Source organism: Rattus norvegicus, chromosome X (assembly GCF_036323735.1).
Source record: "Rattus norvegicus strain BN/NHsdMcwi chromosome X, GRCr8, whole genome shotgun sequence".
Lineage (NCBI taxonomy): Eukaryota > Metazoa > Chordata > Mammalia > Rodentia > Muridae > Rattus > Rattus norvegicus.
The window spans coordinates 96,763,056-96,784,113 of NC_086039.1; the positions used below are offsets into that span (position 1 = coordinate 96,763,056).

Here is a 21,058-nt window from a genome sequence, read left to right on the forward strand (position 1 = left end):
GTGCAGACCGACAGGAGCCGGATGTAGATCGCTCCTGAGAGACACAGCCAGAATACAGCAAATACAGAGGCGAATGCCAGCAGCAAACCACTGAACTGAGAATAGGTCCCCTATTGAAGGAATCAGAGAAAGAACTGGAAGAGCTTGAAGGGGCTCGAGACCCCAAAAGTACAACAATGCCAAGCAACCAGAGCTTCCAGGGACTAAGCCACTACCTAAAGACTATACATGGACTGACCTTGGACTCTGACCCCATAGGTAGCAATGAATATCCTAGTAAGAGCACCAGTGGAAGGGGAAGCCCTGGGTCCTGCTAAGACTGAACCCCCAGTGAACTAGTCTATGGGGGGAGGGCGGCAATGGTGGGAGGGTTGGGACGGGAACACCCATAAGGAAGGGGAGGGGGGAGGGGGATGTTTGCCCGGAAACCGGGAAAGGGAATAACACTCGAAATGTATATAAGAAATACTCAAGTTAATAAAAAAAAAAAAAAAAAAAAAAGATAGAAATAATCCCATGCGTGCTATCGGACCACCACGGCCTAAAACTGGTCTTCAATAACAATAAGGGAAGAATGCCCACATATACGTGGAAATTGAACAATGGTCTACTCAATGATAACCTGGTCAAGGAAGAAATAAAGAAAGAAATTAAAAACTTTTTAGAATTTAATGAAAATGAAGATACAACATACTCAAACTTATGGGACACAATGAAAGCTGTGCTAAGAGGAAAACTCATAGCGCTGAGTGCCTGCAGAAAGAAACAGGAAAGAGCATATGTCAGCAGCTTGACAGCACACCTAAAAGCTCTAGAACAAAAAGAAGCAAATACACCCAGGAGGAGTAGAAGGCAGGAAATAATCAAACTCAGAGCCGAAATCAACCAAGTAGAAACAAAAAGGACCATAGAAAGAATCAACAGAACCAAAAGTTGGTTCTTTGAGAAAATCAACAAGATAGATAAACCCTTAGCCAGACTGACGAGAGGACACAGAGAGTGTGTCCAAATTAACAAAATCAGAAATGAAAAGGGAGACATAACTACAGATTCAGAGGAAATTCAAAAAATCATCAGATCTTACTATAAAAACCTATATTCAACAAAATTTGAAAATCTTCAGGAAATGGACAATTTCCTAGACAGATACCAGGTATCGAAGTTAAATCAGGAACAGATAAACCAGTTAAACAACCCCATAACTCCTAAGGAAATAGAAGCAGTCATTAAAGGTCTCCCAACCAAAAAGAGCCCAGGTCCAGACGGGTTTAGTGCAGAATTCTATCAAACCTTCATAGAAGACCTCATACCAATATTATCCAAACTATTCCACAAAATTGAAACAGATGGAGCCCTACCGAATTCCTTCTACGAAGCCACAATTACTCTTATACCTAAACCACACAAAGACACAACAAAGAAAGAGAACTTCAGACCAATTTCCCTTATGAATATCGACGCAAAAATATTCAATAAAATTCTGGCAAACCGAATTCAAGAGCACATCAAAACAATCATCCACCATGATCAAGTAGGCTTCATCCCAGGCATGCAGGGATGGTTTAATATACGGAAAACCATCAACGTGATCCATTATATAAACAAACTGAAAGAACAGAACCACATGATCATTTCATTAGATGCTGAGAAAGCATTTGACAAAATTCAACACCCCTTCATGATAAAAGTCCTGGAAAGAGTAGGAATTCAAGGCCCATACCTAAACATAGTAAAAGCCATATACAGCAAACCAGTTGCTAACATTAAACTAAATGGAGAGAAACTTGAAGCAATCCCACTAAAATCAGGGACTAGACAAGGCTGCCCACTCTCTCCCTACTTATTCAATATAGATCTTGAAGTTCTAGCCAGAGCAATCAGACAACAAAAGTAGATCAAAGGGATACAGATCGGAAAAGAAGAGGTCAAAATATCACTATTTGCAGATGACATGATAGTATATTTAAGTGATCCCAAAGGTTCCACCAGAGAACTACTAAAGCTGATAAACAACTTCAGCAAAGTGGCTGGGTATAAAATTAACTCAAATAAATCAGTTGCCTTCCTCTATACAAAAGAGAAACAAGCCGAGAAAGAAATTAGGGAAACGACACCCTTCATAATAGACCCAAATAATATAAAGTACCTCGGTGTGACTTTAACCAAGCAAGTAAAAGATCTGTACAATAAGAACTTCAAGACACTGAGGAAAGAAATTGAAGAAGACCTCAGAAGATGGAAAGATCTCCCATGCTCATGGATTGGCAGGATTAATATAGTAAAAATGGCCATTTTACCAAAAGCAATCTACAGATTCAATGCAATCCCCATCAAAATACCAATCCAATTCTTCAAAGAGTTAGACAGAACAATTTGCAAATTCATCTGGAATAACAAAAAACCCAGGATAGCTAAAGCTATCCTCAACAATAAAAGGACTTCAGGGGGAATCACTATCCCTGAACTCAAGCAGTATTACAGAGCAATAGTGATAAAAACTGCATGGTATTGGTACAGAGACAGACAGATAGACCAATGGAATAGAATTGAAGACCCAGAAATGAACCCACACACCTATGGTCACTTGATTTTTGACAAAGGAGCCAAAACCATCCAATGGGAAAAAGATAGCATTTTCAGCAAATGGTGCTGGTTCAACTGGAGGGCAACATGTAGAAGAATGCAGATCGATCCATCCTTATCACCCTGTACAAAGCTTAAGTCCAAGTGGATCAAGGACCTCCACATGAAACCAGACACACTCAAATTAATAGAAGAAAAACTAGGGAAGCATCTGGAACACATGGGCACTGGAAAAAATTTCCTGAACAAAAAACCAATGGCTTATGCTCTAAGATCAAGAATCGACAAATGGGATCTCATAAAACTGCAAAGCTTCTGTAAGGCAAAGGACACTGTGGTTAGGACAAAACGGCAACCAACAGATTGGGAAAAGATCTTTACCAATCCTACAACAGATGGAGGCCTTATATCCAAAATATACAAAGAACTCAAGAAGTTAGACCGCAGGGAAACAAATAACCCTATTAAAAAATGGGGTTCAGAGCTAAACAAAGAATTCACAGCTGAGGAATGCCGAATGGCTGAGAAACACCTAAAGAAATGTTCAACATCTTTAGTCATAAGGGAAATGCAAATCAAAACAACCCTGAGATTTCACCTCACACCAGTGCGATTGGCTAAGATCAAAAACTCAGGTGACAGCAGATGCTGGCGAGGATGTGGAGAAAGAGGAACACTCCTCCATTGTTGGTGGGATTGCAGACTGGTAAAACCATTCTGGAAATCAGTCTGGAGGTTCCTCAGAAAATTGGACATTGAACTGCCTGAGGATCCAGCTATACCTCTCTTGGGCATATACCCAAAAGATGCCTCAACATATAAAAGAGACACGTGCTCCACTATGTTCATCGCAGCCTTATTTATAATAGCCAGAAAATGGAAAGAACCCAGATGCCCTTCAACAGAGGAATGGATACAGAAAATGTGGTACATCTACACAATGGAATATTACTCAGCTATCAAAAACAACGACTTTATGAAATTCGTAGGCAAATGGTTGGAACTGGAAAATATCATCCTGAGTGAGCTAACCCAATCACAGAAAGACATACATGGTATGCACTCATTGATAAGTGGCTATTAGCCCAAATGCTTGAATTACCCTAATCCCTAGAACAAACGAAACTCAAGACAGATGATCAAAATGTGAATGCTTCACTCCTTCTTTAAATGAGGAAAAAGAATACCCTTGGCAGGGAAGGGAGAGGCAAAGATTAAAACAGAGACTGAAGGAACACCCATTCAGAGCCTGCCCCACATGTGGCCCATACATATACAGCCACCCAATTAGACAAGATGGATGAAGCAAAGAAGTGCAGACCGACAGGAGCCGGATGTAGATCGCTCCTGAGAGACACAGCCAGAATACAGCAAATACAGAGGCGAATGCCAGCAGCAAACCACTGAACTGAGAATAGGTCCCCTATTGAAGGAATCAGAGAAAGAACTGGAAGAGCTTGAAGGGGCTCGAGACCCCAAAAGTACAACAATGCCAAGCAACCAGAGCTTCCAGGGACTAAGCCACTACCTAAAGTCTATACATGGACTGACCCTGGACTCTGACCCCATAGGTAGCAATGAATATCCTAGTAAGAGCACCAGTGGAAGGGGAAGCCCTGGGTCCTGCTAAGACTGAACCGCCAGTGAACTAGTCTATGGGGGGAGGGCGGCAATGGGGGGAGGGTTGGGAGGGGAACACCCATAAGGAAGGGGAGGGGGGAGGGGGATGTTTGCCCGGAAACCGGGAAAGGGAATAACACTCGAAATGTATATAAGAAATACTCAAGTTAATAAAAAAAAAAAAAAAAAAAGATAGGGATGGGGTGGAGCAGTGACCAGAACGTAAAGTTAATAAATAAATGATTGGAAAAAAAAAGAACCTCTGCTTTACTTAATTTAAATGTCTCTACTGTTCTTACACATATGGACTTTGCTGACTATTTCATCTCTTTGCTGTGGAAATCTGAGAACTTTTCTGTGTAATTTTCCCAGTGACTTTGTTGCCTAATTTACTGAAAAAAAAATGAAAGGATCAGAAGGGAACATTTATGAGTGTCTCCCACCACAGGTGTCTTGCTTTTAGATTCTGTACTAATTGGATATTTTTGCTTCTTGTTAACATGTTTTTTTTCCATGTTCATATTCTTCTATTTGCATATACAAGTTGTTTCCATTCCTTTTTACCTCCTCAGATTCTGCCCCCAGTTTTCATTATAAATCAGTTGTGCTGCCTGATGTCAAGACAGTTTTTCTCAGAGGTCATTACAAGCCAGTCCTATTGGCTCAATCCTTCAACATAGGTTCCTTCTTTCCAGGAGAATCTACATTGTAAGAAATTGACAATTAAAAACTAACTATAGTTCAATGTCCAATTTTCTGAGGAACGTCCAGACTGATTTCCAGAATGGTTGTACCAGTCTGCAATCCCACCAACAATGGAGGAGTGTTCCTCTTTCTCCACATCCTCGCCAGCATCTGTTGTCCCCTGAGTTTTTGATCTTAGCCATTCTCACTGGTATGAGGTGAAATCTCAGGGTTGTTTTGATTTGCATTTCCCTTATGACTAAAGATGTTGAACATTTCTTTAGGTGTTTCTCAGCCATTCGGCATTCCTCAGCTGTGAATTCTTTGTTTAGCTCTGAACCCCATTTTTAATAGGGTTATTTGTCTCCCTGCAGTCTAACTTCTTGAGTTCTTTGTATATTTTGGATATAAGCCCTCTATCAGTTGTTGGATTGGTAAAGATCTTTTCCCAATCTGTTGGTTGCCGTTTTGTCCTAACAACAGTGTCCTTTGCCTTACAGAAGCTTTGCAGTTTTATGAGATCCCATTTGTCGATTCTTGATCTTAGAGCATAAGCATGGTGTTTTGTTCAGGAAATTTTCTCCAGTACCCATGTGTTCGAGATGCTTCCCCACTTACACATGGTATGCACTCATTGATAAGTAGTTATTAGCCCAAATGCTTGAATTACCCTAGATGCACAGAACACATGAAACTCAAGAAGGATGACAAAATGCTAATGCTTCACTTCTTCTTTAAAAGGGGAACAAGAATACCCTTGGGAGGGAATAGGGAGGCAAGGTTTAGAACAGAGGCAGAAGGAACACCCATTCAGAGCCTGCCCCACATGTGGCCTATACATATACAGCCACCAAACTAGATAAGATGGATGAAGCAAAGAAGTGCAATTTGACAGGAACCGGATGTAGATCTCTCCTGAGAGACACAGCCAGAATACAGCAAATACATAGGTGAATGCCAGCAGCAAACCACTGATCTGAGAACGGGACCCCTGTTGAAGGAATCAGAGAAAGGACTGGAAGAGCTTGAAGGGGCTCGATACCCCTTATGAACAACAGTGCCAACCAACCAGAGCTTCCAGGGACTAAGCCACTACCCAAAGACTATACATGGACTGACTCTGGGCTCCAACCTCATAGGTAGCAATGAATATCCTAGTAAGAGCACCAGTGGAAGGGGAAGCCCTTGGTCCTGCCAAGACTGAACCCCCAGTGAACGTGACTGTTGGGGGGAGGGCGGTAATGTGGGGAGGATGGGGAGGGGAACACCCATATAGAAGGGGAGGGGGAGTGGTTAGGGGGATGTTGACCTGGAAACCAGGAAGGGGAATAACAATTGAAATGTAAATAAGAAATACTCAAGTTAATAAAGATAAAAAAAGAAAGTTACAATAAATAAATAAATAAATAAATAAATAAATAAATAAATAAAGTAAGTATAACAGAGGGGTTGGTGTAGTTGGGGGAAGAATAGGGAAATAATCTCCAGAGGATTTAAAGGTTTGGACCCCCAGTGCAGGGGAATGCCAGGGGGTGCGTGTTGGTAAGGGGGGTGGATGGGGGTGGGGAACACTTATGGGGGAGGCGGAGGGGATAGGGGGCTTATGGACAGGAAACTGGGAAAGGGAATATCATTCGAAATGTAAATAAAGTAATATATGCAATAAGAAAAATGATGGACTACAGTATAGAAGGATAGGTTCAATAAACCTCTCCCCCCCCCAAAAAAAAGATTTGGTTAGCTATAGGGCATAAGTTACAGAGATCTATTGTATATAGTAGAACTATAATTAATAATATATTGTCTTGACAATGTAAAGTTTTAATATAAAGTATTTTCTGCACAACATGATTTCATTTTATTTTTGTACCTTCCTTTTTTATTGGATATTTTTTATTTATAGTTCACATCTTATGCCTTTTCCCAGTTTCCTGCCCATAAACCCCCTAATGCATCCTCCCCTGCTTCTATGAGGGTGCTCCACACCCACTCACACACCCACCTAATCACCCACCCACTCTCACCCACCTCCCTGCCCTGGCATTCCCCTACACTGGGACATTATCCTTCACAGGACCAAGGGCCTCTTCTCCCATTAATGACCAACAAGGCCATCCTCTGCTACATATGCAGATGGAGCCATAGGTCTGTCCTTGTGTACTCTTGGGATGGTGGTTTAGTCCCTGGGAGCTCCGGAAGTCTGGTTGGTTGACATTACAACATTAATTTAAATAGTCACTGAACAATGTATTATTTTTTAAAACATTATATTGTATATAGGAAATAGATTTATATTAATTGAAAAACTTACTTAGAAATGGAAAATGAATATAAATGAATGTATTTAGTGAGTACATATCTTTCTAGTGAGTATGCTATAAACCTTGGTCCCATTTTTCTTTATCAGTTAAATCCTGAACATTGTTCAGTTGCCAACATTTCATATCAGTTTGCTACCTTGTTATACTGTCTTAATAACTGATAACAGCAAAACAGTTACAGTGCTATGTGCATAATAGTATAATCATAATAGGAATAGCCTTTATGAGAAACATAGGGTATTAGGTAAAGTGTCTGAGGAAGAGCATTATAGAACCTCATAGAACCTCACCAAAGGCCAACAGTCTTATAATAGAAAACTGGCAAGTAACATCATTATAGTTGATTTGGAAAAGTGACTGAACTCTCAGAAATAAAATTTCTTTGTTTTCTTCACTCTGAGTGTCCTCATTACAAGTATTGTAAAACATATTCTTGTGCTATTTGATGGCTACTAAGATGATCTTGCTAGAGTCTCTTGATGTTACCTTTATTCTGGTGTTTGTGTTAGCCAATATTTGCTGTTTTCAGAACTACCATACAACCATGTATCCTGTTTGGAATAATGGTGTGTTTGGATTTTAGGGTTATATACCCTAGGTGTACAATGTTTTTATACCCTTGTATCAAATAGCACACCTTTCACAAACTTTGTTTGCATTAGATGATTAATTAACAACAAACATTACCTTACAATTTCCTTTTTTAACCTTACAATTTCAAATACAATTGATTAATATTTTTGAGAAATAGCATGTTTTTAAAAAACTTACAGTGAAAAGCAACAATGGAGAGCTCTGCTAAACTTTATCTATCTCATTTTGATAATTGACACTCTTCTTGCTTGAGGATCAAAAGTACCAACAGCATTTCTTAGTATAGTAGCCAGTAGAAGACTATGTTTAAAATTACAACAGAAAAAAGACTTTTATAAGGTCTATCTAATGAACCTCACAATATAGCACTTGATTTATTTGAAATGAATGAAAACTCTTAGGTGGGAGGGAAGTTAATAGAAGGAACTAGGTGGCATGGTAGTACATGCCTTTAGTAGTAGGAGCCCCAGAAAGGTAGATCTTTGTGAATATGAGACCATCCTGGGCTATATAGGAATTTAAAGGCCAGCCAGGGTACATCCTGTATAAAAACAGTGGCTCACCTTTACTTTAGATTATGAGTGTGTCTGGACTCTCACATCTACTCTGTGCATCAATAAATCCCTTCTCATATTATAAACATTTGGATATTTGATATAGCAAACTTAGACTTTCTAAATGTTAGTACCAGTGCTATTGCTGACAGATTTAAAGGTCTCACATATGAATTCTTAGGTGATTCTTTCATAGAAAGCACACTCTTTACAAAACAGTATTTTTAAATTATGTAGTCATGTTTTACATCTTTGGCATAATTTAATGATGTCATGGTTATATGTAATAAGTGCTTAATTATTGATTTTGTATTCCACCTGTTAGAATTCTCACAGCTCATCCTAAAGCTTTAATCTTGTTCTTTCCCTTTTTTTCTTCATTAATTTACACAGAAGAGTGGCCTCTGGGCACAAGGTGCTCTACTGTATCCTAAGCATATTGTATTCCCTTGACTGCTATTAAGGGATTTTTTTTTTCTCACTCAGCACCAGGTTTTTAGAAGTTGGTTAGCTTGGCTGAGAATCTTTGAGTGCTCTCAGCATAAGTAAGTTTAATTAAGTTAAGTTACCACGAAATACATTATTCGTAAATTAGGTCTTCACATCTATAAAAAGCCAAGGAGTAGTTGTCAGAAATGATTAGATTCTAAGAAATTGTTTAGGCAGTCCAATTCCTACTGCTTACATTTAAATTTCCTACATCCTCAATCCATATTTTAGACCATGCTCAATGCCAGGATTTTTTGTAGATAACACATTTTATTTTCCCCATGAAGAATCATATGGAAAACATGTAAAGGGGCAGCAACATGAACTCAGTAAACAGATGAAAAAATAATCTGGATCTGGCTTCATTAAAAAAATTACCATTATTTTTATCATAAAAGTTTTACAGGGGAACAGGAAGGAAGACAGGCATTGAAGGAGGGGAAGTTAAAGACCTAGGTTTGCAAATTCACTTCCCCTGGAGACATGTTCACAGCCTGCTGTTTCTCTTCTAGGTCTGCATGTAGAAATGCTTGAAAAGTTTAATGGCTTAAATGTATTAGATGTCTTTGTTTGCATTTATTGTGAGTACATCTTAGCCATTATTAATTGTTCTGTGTTATGTGCTAGATGGTATGCTATGGGCTGCAGGTTTAGAGCTAAATGTATTACCTCCTCTTAAAGAGAACAGTGTTCAGTCAGGGAGACAGGTAAAGGTAAGCAAAGCTTCCCTAGTTCTAAGATGGCTGTGGATCAGCTGCTTTAGTGGGGATATAATCCCCCAAACCTGTCATTGGGGCTAAGCAAAGACGCAGATGAAGATGTGAATAAAATGTGAAAAGCCAGTGTCCTCTTCTGAATTATTATTGGTCTTTTTTTTAATGGTAGTCCATTCTCATAATTTAAGTAATTCAGCAAAGTCCAAGGGCACTTATATCTTAGGCACTGTTTTAAAATCGGGAGAGAGAGAGAGAGAGAGAGAGAGAGAGAGAGAGAGAGAGAGAGAGAGAGAGAGAGAGAGAGAGAGAGAGAGAGAGAGAGGATGAATCCATTAAAAGAAAACACCAGCCATCAAGAAGCTAAGTTCCGATCCGATAGGATGACATATGACATATAAGGACATAAGGTGGCGTTGTAGAAGGAACAAATAGCTAAAAGAAGTTTTGAGTCATGATTTGCCAGCTCTCTCCAGAATGCTAGATAGTTTGTTGTTGCCGAAGACATAGACATATTAAAGCTATTTCCCACAGAAGGACTTCACTTTGTATGTCCTGCAAGCTAACAGTGTTTGCTTTATGTTTTATATTTTCCTTTATTTTTATTACTGATGTGTGTGTGTGTGTGTGTGTGTGTGTGTGTGTGTGTGTGTGTGTGTCTTGTGTATGACTGGACATAGAATGCATACATGCAGCAGTGAATATGCGGAGGTCAGATGACAGTTTACAAGAATTGGTTTTCTCTGTGCCCCCACTATGGGTTTTGGGATCCGGTTCAGCAAGCTTTGAGTAGCAGTGCAGTTCCCTGGAAAGCCACTTCTCTGATCCCATGCTTTATTATTTAAATGGTTAAAGAGAAGATTAATTTCAAGGCACATGGAAGTTATACAAATTTCTTTGACCACAAATGACATTTTCTTGAATATAGCTATGTCTATTTTCTGTGTCGTCTTTGTACTGCAGCAAAAAATAATTTTGATGTAGGCTAGTCTGTCCTATAGAGAAGTCAAGTGTACCCCAGGATCCAGAAATCCTGCTTTAAAAACTTATTCCAAACCACGCCAAATTAAACCAAACTGAAACAAAGCAATCCAGAAAAAAATAAAAAGAAAGACAGAGGCTAGTAAGCAAAGCCTGAAACACTTATTGTCTTGTTCTTACATATTACAAAAAAGCTTTGTAATCTTAGGACTGTCTCTAAGCTGTTTGAATTTTTTCCCCTCCTTGGGAAATAGTGTGCATGGAAATACATGCATGTGTATAAATTCATTTGTATGTCTCTCTATATAGAGATTTCTGCAAGTAACTTCAATATATCTATTCTGAAACTATGACTATATATGAATATACTAATGTTGTGTATGTTATGAGATGAAGAAATAGTTAAGACTTAGAAAAACTTGAATGAATGCGATTTTCCAATGAATTTATTTTTTCAGACCAAGCCTTTGCTTTCATGATTGCTTTCCTTGGGTGCTAACTTTGTGCCCTTATTTTTTTTATGGATGTCTTTAAAATGGGCAACAATTAGGCTGCTTATCTGCAAGTTCATATTATTTTTAATGTTTGGCTTGATATCTTATAGCTAAAACAAAGAACTGACAAATAAGCTGAAATCCAGGGCTGGAGAGATGGCTCAGTGGTTAAGGCACAGGGTGCTCTTCCAGAGGTCCTGGTTTCAATTCCTAGCACCTACATGATGGTATATAACCATCTGTAACACTTGACTCAGGGGAACTGACATCCTCTTCTGATGTCTGAAAGCACGAGGCACACATGTGGTGCACACACATACACTCTGGCAGAGCACTCACATGCATAAAATAGAGTACAAAGCCCATATAAACAAGGTTCACCAGGACAAGTAAATTCTCTTCTCCTTTGATGATAGCCAGCTGTCCAAGTAATATGATGTGTTACATTTTGATGTTTTTACATTAATGATTTAAAAATACACTTTAATGAGGGAGTCTATAATTAATGCTACTAGAGACATGGACTCTTTATTTTCTTTTCTATATCATTGACATATAGATCCTCATCCTCATGGATGTTTACTTCAGACAATATGTAGCACTCAGAAGAAAGAATTAACAGTAACTCAAGCAGAACACTGATATGGAAGTTGCCTCAGCCAATATGTATTACACATGAAGTCCTTTGAAACGAAGTTACATTCTAACAAAACACCTTTTAATTAAAAAGGAAATGTCTAAACCATGCTGAATTTTTAGCTGTTTTAAAATTCTTTATCTTTTAATAACCAGACACATGTTTGTAGAGAGAAAAATATAGTCTTTATTCTTAAACTGTATTTTTCAAGTATTCATAGTAGTGATTGTTTTAAATTTTGCCTGCCCTAACATTAGTCATTTTGTTCCTGAAGACAATCACATATATATTTTCATATAATAAACATATTTATATACACAAACACACACTATATATATATTTTTCTCAGAACCACAAGTAAGGGGAAACATACATTTCATAGGATGATTAGGAAGAAACTATTTTTATATTTGGTTCCTATCCTGTTTCAAAATTGTGTAAATACTTTAATGTTTTTGTTTTTCATATATTTTTGAAATAGTCTTACTCTATAGCCCAGACTAATTGGAAACTCATCATGTACCTGAGGGTGGCCTTGAACTTGTGATCCTCCTTCTGCAGTTTAGAGGTGTGAGATATCGCCTAAGGTGTGAACTTTGGTTTAAAATATTTCCTGCAATGCTGTTTGAGTTTCTCACATGTAAATTTGTTCAGGAATCCTTCCTATTTGAGGGATTTCTAGAAAACATCTTATTAACTACAGTTTTTATTGTGGAGATATATTTCCCCTGTTAAATTTTTCTATTCGTGACTCAAAGAAAAATGGCACACACACACACACACACACACACACACACACACACACACACACACACTATCTTTACTGAAACATTCTACTTAATAATACTATAAGTTATTTTATAAAATAGGTATTGCATCCGACTATATAGTGATCCTCCTACATTTCAGTCATTTTCCTAATACTTGCTTAAGCACATTTTTTGCAATGATTTCTGTGTGTCTTCTGATAGTGTTAACAAGGAAGGCATTTTATATATATTTTTTGCATGTATTTCTTCAGCTGCTTTTACAAAGTGTTTTCTAGCTGCTGTGGGGCCTTTTTAAAAATGGTATTAATGAAAATCCAAAACATGCTATTAAGTTTATAAAGTATCATTAAGGTACAGGATTGAGATCATGTGACTGTGATTATTGTTGAGATCATTGAAGACACTCTACTGTCTTACTGCTCTGGCTTCTAGGATTTATATGACCTGCTAATTCGAGGTAGATCTTTACTTACAATTGTCTAATTTTCTATAGTATAATATCCACATAAGGGGGGGTCATCATCATGATTTATTTTTAACTATATTTTGCATGATTACTTTAATTATTTTCATCCTGTGGAGACAGCATATTAGAGTTAGATTTTTGTTATTTTTATGATGTGATAATGAAATAGAATTATGAAGGGAAAGAACAGGCACCCATTTTCTTGTTCCCTTGTGCTCACATTGAAATTATCCTTTTATCCTCAATCTGGTGTGTGTATAGGATCATTTAGAGTTGTGCTTCCATTTTCTAGGGTTTATTTGTTGAAACTAGATAACATAATCCATAAATATACCTAACATTAACTGTAGTGTATTGCAGGAGGACTTGCAAGTTGAATAAATATTCACTCTCAATATCACAGTGCTCCCTTAAGCAACTTCATGCACCATTTAAATATATGGATCCCGGCACTCATCTAGTGTGTGTTCTTGGTTATGTGTTAGTAAAGCTTATCTTCTTTAATCTTTCTTAAAAAAATATTTTTATTGGTTATTTTACTTATTTACATTTCAAATGTTATCCTCCTTCCTAGTTTCCTCCCCACAAGCTCCCTATCCCCTCCTCTATCCCCCTGCCTCTATGAGGGTATTCCCCCACCTGCTCCCCAACTCCTGCCTCAGTGACCTAGCTTTCCCCTATCCTAGGTCATCAAGCCTCCACAGGATCAATGGACTCCCCTAACAGTGATGCCAGATAAGGCACTCCTCTGCTACATGTACAGCTGGAGACATGGCTATCCCCTGTGTACTCTTTGGTCAGTGGTTTAGTCCCTGGGAGCCAATCACAAATATACATAAAATAAGAAAAAGTAATTTTCTTTAATCTTTTGAATGACTCCGATTTGTCAACTCCAGTGGACCTTTTGTGTAATGTTTGCACTCTAGAAACATCATTTGAAGATTGTGTTCACAATTAACAAATAAGAGACAGTGAAACTACTAGTTACATTTTCTTATATTAAAATATATGATCTTCAGTGGAGGCCTCTGATCAGATCGTGAACACAAAATATAATGAAGTTGTGTGCTAAACTTATTAATACTCAGTAGTATGCCTTTTTAAGCTTCATTCTAAATTCAGAAATACTATCTTTCTACTTTATCTTTTTTGACTTTTTTCTACCTGAAAAACATTATATTGAATTTTTTGCTTTACTTTTTTTTTTTTTTCTCGGAGCTGGGGACCGAACCCAGGGCCTTGGGCTTGCTAGGCAAGCGCTCTACCTCTGAGCTAAATCCTCAACCTTTGCTTTACTTTTTGAAAGCAGATAAAATTATGGAACAGAAAATAAAGTTCTGGGTATAGGGTTGTATACCTGAGAGGTTGAAGCAGAAGAATTATGATTTTTAAGCTACCCTGGCCTACATATCAATATCCTATATCAATAAAACAGAATACAACCAAACTCAAACTTACCTACCAACCAAACAACTTTGAAAATTATTTATTTAAATTATAAATACATATACAATTATATTAAATATATAAATGAATAAACATAAAATTTCACTAATTTTAAAAACACAAAGCATCAACAATAATTAAATCCATTGTTGGTACTGCTGTATTTTAAAACACTACAGTGCTATTAATTCATTTTTCTTAAAGGTGCGTATCTCCTTAGCCTAGGATTTTGGAGGTAGAGAAAGGCAAGAACACCATATCAGGATAAGAAAGAATGAATGAAAGGTTCAATGAAATAAAATTTAGCTGGTAGAACTTCTAGTCTTCTCATCTGACTTATTCTTACATAGTTACTCCTTAATAACTTTAGTGGTACAGTGTTTGGGGTTATATGTATAATTTAGTGTTATAGCATGTTCTGTATGTCTATAAGTTTCCGGATTAAAGCCCCATCACCTAAATGAAATGAACACACATGTACACACACACACACACACACACACACACACACACACACACACCAAACAACATTTTATGAAATAAAGGAATGTTTCTAGAAAGATAAATATGAGATGTGAACACGGGAAAGAGATGATGTTTATAATTATGGCTTAATTGAAAACTATTGTAAGTTTATTTAGACTTTAGCATTCTTCTTTACACTATATTCCTCATATAATGTGAACATATTAAACAAATATGAAATATGCTTAAAACTTGTTTTGTGTTCTTACCAGGGAAAGAACTCCGTTTAGAAATAGTTTCATATTCAATTATGTTCTTTAGTGTTAATATTGAGTTACGAGTATTGCTCTATTTAGTTTTATTATTGTATTATGAAGCTGGAGTTAATGATTTGGAAGTATCAGCTGCATAATTAGTAGTATGTTTTTATTTCTATAGGAATAAAATGAGTCATTATAGACTCTTCTGTTCATATGAATGCTACTCATTCCTAACTAATGTAAGCAGCCATTTCGTAAGTGAAAAAAAGTCAAGGATTCTGAAGGAATTTACAGTATTTAAAGAAAAATTCTCAAAATTTGGTTCTTTAATATCAAGAAAGAAGGCTCAAAAAATATTCACTAAGTGTTTACTGTATTCCAGGGACCAGGATCGTTCTTTCTGGGGATTGCCGAGATTAATTCCTGCTTTTGGTTGTCTTAGAGAATTGTTTCTGAATGCCTGAGTTGTGACACTTTCAGGGGTTACATATCAGATATCCTGCTTATGAGATATTTTCATTATGATATATAACAACAGCAAAATTGCAAAGTAGTAATGAAATAATTTTAGAGTTGGGGGTTGCCGCAATCCCAATGTGAGGTAATGTATTAAACTTTTGTAGTGCTAGAAAGGTTGAGGACCACTTCCTTAGAGTTTTAGAGAGATCGTTGTATGACAAAGTATTAATATAAGTAATATGGAAGAACAGGATGAAGGTTTCCATTTAACAGTGAGGCATTGTGGGAAATCCTGTAGCAGGCTTAGTCAGTAAGCATTGTTTTAAAGTGTAACGACTGGACAAAAGTGGATTTAGTAGGAGGCAGTGCATCATTGAAAGAGATGTGGAAGAGGGAACAGCATCATGTAAAACACAGTGGGGAGTATGAAACAAAATATTACATGCAACAGTAACTACATCCTAAAATCCAAGGTCAAGTGAATAGATATATGCTATTTTGTGATGAAGATGAAGCCTCAGAATATTTGAGAGTGGGCGAGATAGATTCTGAGTGATGTTACCTGAGCATAGATTGAAGCTGGGGTATATATTTTGGCGTTAGAGAATTCAGACTTCAAAAAATATTTGCTTGGTTCTTAAGGTAATTTTCTTCAATCCAGCTACCATCTACTTTAGTTTGACAGTTGAAATGCTTCAGTATCTCACTTTTTTAACATAAGAATACCTGTTCTGGGTTTTTAAAAGTAGAATAAATATTAAGAGATATTAGTGCTCTTCACTCAAGAATGTTGCAGCAACAGGCTCCTGATGGCTTTATAGGAATTGCTTGCAGAGCTGCATTGTGAAATATAGTCCAATTAAGGAGCTGTTGCCACTCCAGAACCAATTGGTCTGTCTAAGTTAAAAAAAAAATGGTGGCTGCTGCCATCGGTTCCTTATCTTATCTACATCATCTCTGTTCCCCCCAATACCAACAAGATGGATGACCTGGACAAGGCATATTTCTTCACATAGTTTTTTTCTGAGTCCATACCTTTTATAAATGCCTTTTATTGGTGAAGACTAAAGCCACAGGTCTATACTGAAATTATCTTTGAGGGTTGTAGACAAATGCAGTTTTTATAAACTAATTTTTATGTGAAACCAACAATGTGTGGATGCAAGCATTAATGTGTAGAAGGCAGGCCTAAGTGACATTTGTCAGCCAAAAATGACAGTTGACTATGGGAATCTTTTTTTCCCCTCCATTTTTATTAAAATGAGTATTTCTTATTTACATTTCAATTGTTATTCCCTTTCCTGGTTTCCAGGCCAACATCCCCCTAACCCCTCGCCCTCCCCTTCTATATGGGTGTTCCCCTCCCCATCCTCCCCCCCATTACAGCCCTCCCCAAAGAATCCCGTTCACTGGGGGTTCAGTCTTGGCAGGACCAAGGGCTTCCCTTCCACTGGTGCTCTTACTAGGATATTCATTGCTACCTATGAGGTCAGAGTCCAGGGTCAGTCCATGTATAGTCTTTAGGTAGTGGCTTAGTGCCTGGAAGCTCTGGTTGCTTGGCATTGTTGTACTTTTGGGGTCTCGAGCCCCTTCAAGCTCTTCCAGTCCTTTCTCTGATTCCTTCAACAGGGGTCCTGTTCTCAGATCAGTGGTTTGCTGCTGGCATTCGCCTCTGTATTTGCTGTATTCTGGCTGTGTCTCTCAGGAGAGATCTACATCAGGTTCCTGTCAGCCTGCACTTCTTTGCTTCATCCATCTTATCTAGTTTGGTGGCTGTATATGTATGGGCCACAAGTGGGGCAGGCTCTGAATGGGTGTTCCTTCTGCCTCTGTTCTGAACTTTGCCTCCCTATTTCCTCCCAAGGGTATTCTTGTTTGATTTTTTTTTTTTTGGTTCTTTTTTTCGGAGCTGGGGACCAAACCCAGGGCCTTGCGCTTCCTAGGCAAGCGCTCTACCACTGAGCTAAATCCCCAATCACATTCTTGTTCGATTTTTATAAAATCTTTTAACTGCTCTTCAGCTGTTAAATTTTTCTCATTCTTCATAATTCACATTCTCCCTCTCTGTATGTATGTATGTATATATATATATACACATATATATATATTCAGCTATTTTACCTTTTTTCTTAGTAATATATAGCAACTTTCTGAGACTTTCTTTGGTGCATTATATATGTAAATGCATATATTTATGTCTATATATTATATATATACTCTTAAATTTGTCATTTGTTTTCATGGATAACAGTAATTCTTGGAAGCATAGTCTAAAGAGTAATTTTGTGTGTGTGTGTGTGTGTGTGTGTGTGTGTGTGTGTATGTATGTGATTTGCTGTCGAGATAAATGAATGGCTTTGCAAGGACTGTTTAATACATATCTGTTATAATCTACCAAATTATTCTGTAGCCTAGCTTAAAAATGTTTTTCTTTTTTCTTAGTGTTTAGCTAAATAGAAATATAAGTCACAAATATGTGTGAAATACAAACATAATAATGGTATCTCTAGTGTGAAATAATGAACTGTCTAAAAAATTTGTTGTTAAATATTAATTGCATCAATCACTTTTGAAGCAATTAAGCAGTAATCCATCCATCCTCATAGTACATGTTCTTTCTAACAGGAGGATATGAACCTTAATGAAGAAAAGAAGGCTCCTTTGCGAGACAAGGATTTTACCACCAAGCGTGAGATGGTTGTCCAGTATATTTCTGCTACTGCCAAATCTGTAAGTAAAGACACTTCCCAGCTGTTTACTTGAAAGTAAGAAAAAAAAACTCAGCTTTTCACATTCTTACCTCAGTGCAGTCATATTACCAATTTTTGGGTACACACACACACATATTTTGCATATCTCTCTCAGTACTTAACTATTCCTTAGACATGAGAGATCCATTATTATTAAAAAGAGACCGATATGGAAGTCTCTTGACAGAATTCAATGAATTTCAGGGCAGAGGCTTCCTGCCCTTACTTAAATTTGGCAGTAGTTTGTTGTCATTCTGCTTATTATATACATTGTTATATGAGAATTTCAAGGTTGAAGGGAGAAAATGTAGACAGCTACATATACGTTTAATTTGATGCATGTGATTTTTGGCCTTTTTTCATATTTGGTTTTGCTTTGAATGCAAACTGTTAGTTAGCTGCCTTATATTTGATGTGGTAAAGCTCATCTTAATGTACAGGAAAATATACACCAGGAACTTTAATCAAATCTGTATAAATTTCAAAGCCTAAACACATGATTCATGGAAAGACTTTATTGTCTATAAGAAAAACGTACTGCTTTAATGGATTTAATTGATTCATTTTGTTATCCTTCTAGGGTTGTTTGAAAAGTAATCTTCAGGTTTGATTTTTTTTTATAGAAAAATATACTTTAAATATGGCAAAAGTTATATTTTGTATTTTTTAAAAGTGCTTTCGATGACAGATTTTATAAAATCAATATATATATAACTATATATACATATACATGTTTTTATACATATGCACAATTTAAATGTAGGTATATGAATTCATTGTTATTTTATGCATGCATTTAAAACAAAGTATTTTCAGTTTAAACCATTGACCACTAAAGAAAATGTCCTTTATGGTAAAAGTATATCCTAACATTATTTGACTATCTCATTCATACTTTTTAGTACGGTAATTCCTATAGCAAATATTGAATTTTGCAATTCCATTGATTTTATATTGTACTTTAGGCAAGCTAAGTCTGAATGCTAAACTATTTAAACATAATGCATCACCGCTATGCCAAAGCAGAGTTAACAGCATGTTTTTTAATTTGGTTCCGGTATCCAAAGGCTGAAATATGTTTCAAGTGATAAGTGAAATTTGCCATGAGCATTGCTTTCAATAGAATTAGGTGATGCATAGGGTTTTTACTTTGAAATTCTGATGAATCTCTTCTCATTTTTGCACTCAAGTTATTGTTCCCATTAAAAAGCTTTAGGAAATGTAAGGCATATATATTCAGTGTTGTTTTTTCCATGCCTAAAAGGCACGAATACTGGCAAATCTATATAACTAGATCTGAGTACAAAGTGGAGATAATATATGACTAATCATGTGGTGCTTTAATGATGGGATTTGTTAGCATCTCTGGCTTATTTGTTGATATTGTTTGGGTAAGTGGGACTGACTATAATGAAGATTATATGATGTTCCCATTCCTTGACCTTCAGATAATGACTTATTATCTATGCACAGCATATTTTAATTTATGTTCATGCTGTGTTTCCTTGAACTGATGAAAGAAATGTACAGTTTTAAATCTTATGCTCATTTTCATATTGAAATGAAAGAAAATTTGGCTGAGGCAGTAGCATAGCATTAACTGCATCTGTCTAAGCTATTAAGGCTTTGGATTTTGTCCTTAGCACTGGAGACAGCTTAGGAGATACAGGAAGGTGGGGGAAGGGAAGATGGTGGATAAGAGCCTATTTTAACTTCTTCATTCAAATGATATAAATGGAGTGTTATAAGACATGAAATTTTCCATTTCAGGTATCCACAATATTAGTTCTACTGTTTTGATACCCTTTATCTCATTTAGCATGCTTGTTAGCTCTTCTTCCTTCACAAAAATTCCAAGACTGTAGATTTTTCCTATTATTTTTTATGAGCCAAATATTTTGATGGAAGAGAACTGGCTGACAAGCATGTTTTAAAGCTTTCTCACCTTGGAGAAACATTCATTAGTACTGTTTTCTGCCATTAAAACTATGAAAATTGTTTATTTAATTTGCTTTTAAAGATAAGAGGGCTGCTGTTCACTGAGTAACAATATTCAGTACGAGACAATGCTTTTACCTGTTCATCATCATGACAGCCAATTTTGCACCAATTATCACTGAATGTGTGGTTGTTGGCCTGTGTGGAGCTTAGGTTCCTGCCCTGCTGTCTGACTTTCATTAGGCATTAACTATGCTTTGCCTGCCTTGTACACTTTTACGTTTTCATTACATATTGATATACTCATTAAAAGATGTTTCCTCATTTAATGCAGATATAATGGTACCTATCGTGTTCTAAAAAGGCTTTATAAGTAATCAGAGTTCTCATCTGAAGGCAAAACCAGTGGTAAAGTGGGAAAATGTTCCATAGCCGTATGTAAGATATAGGAGGACGATAGTTAAATTGGAGTGTAAAATTTGGTTTTTCTCTTTAACTAACCACTTTTGTCCTTTTATATGGAATTTAAACAATGAAACTGTGAGCTCTGAGAAAGAGCCATCGTGTTCCTAGGAAAGGGCATTAAGAGCTGATGATGCCACATGCAGCAGCTATGTGTCAGCACCTGTTTCTAAAACAAACAAATCTGATTGTGCATCATTAATTTTGTTACAATTAGTGTTGGTCAAAAGAATATTAATGAAACTGTAAGTTGATATTGTAAAACTATTGTTCGATTCTCCACACGTCCTTAATGTAAAGTGCAGTAATAGACAGCTATATGATTATTAAAGGAATAGTAGAATGAGTAACCCTGTGTTGAGTGAACATTTA

General features: G+C 36.8%; 1 protein-coding gene across 6 annotated transcripts in view; it reads left to right on the forward strand.

Moving 5' to 3' along the window:
- The window catches only part of Diaph2 (diaphanous-related formin 2), an 827,546-nt gene that overhangs the window by 62,521 nt on the left and 743,967 nt on the right, over positions 1-21,058 (forward strand). For 5 of the 6 annotated variants that reach the window (XM_039100253.2, XM_063280011.1, XM_063280012.1 and 2 more), the window contains one exon: positions 18,162-18,266. In XM_039100253.2, the coding sequence (XP_038956181.1) occupies positions 18,162-18,266 (105 nt within the window). Of the gene's footprint in view, positions 1-18,161; positions 18,267-21,058 lie in introns of those variants that run through there. The other variant, XM_039100254.2, reaches the window with a different exon arrangement.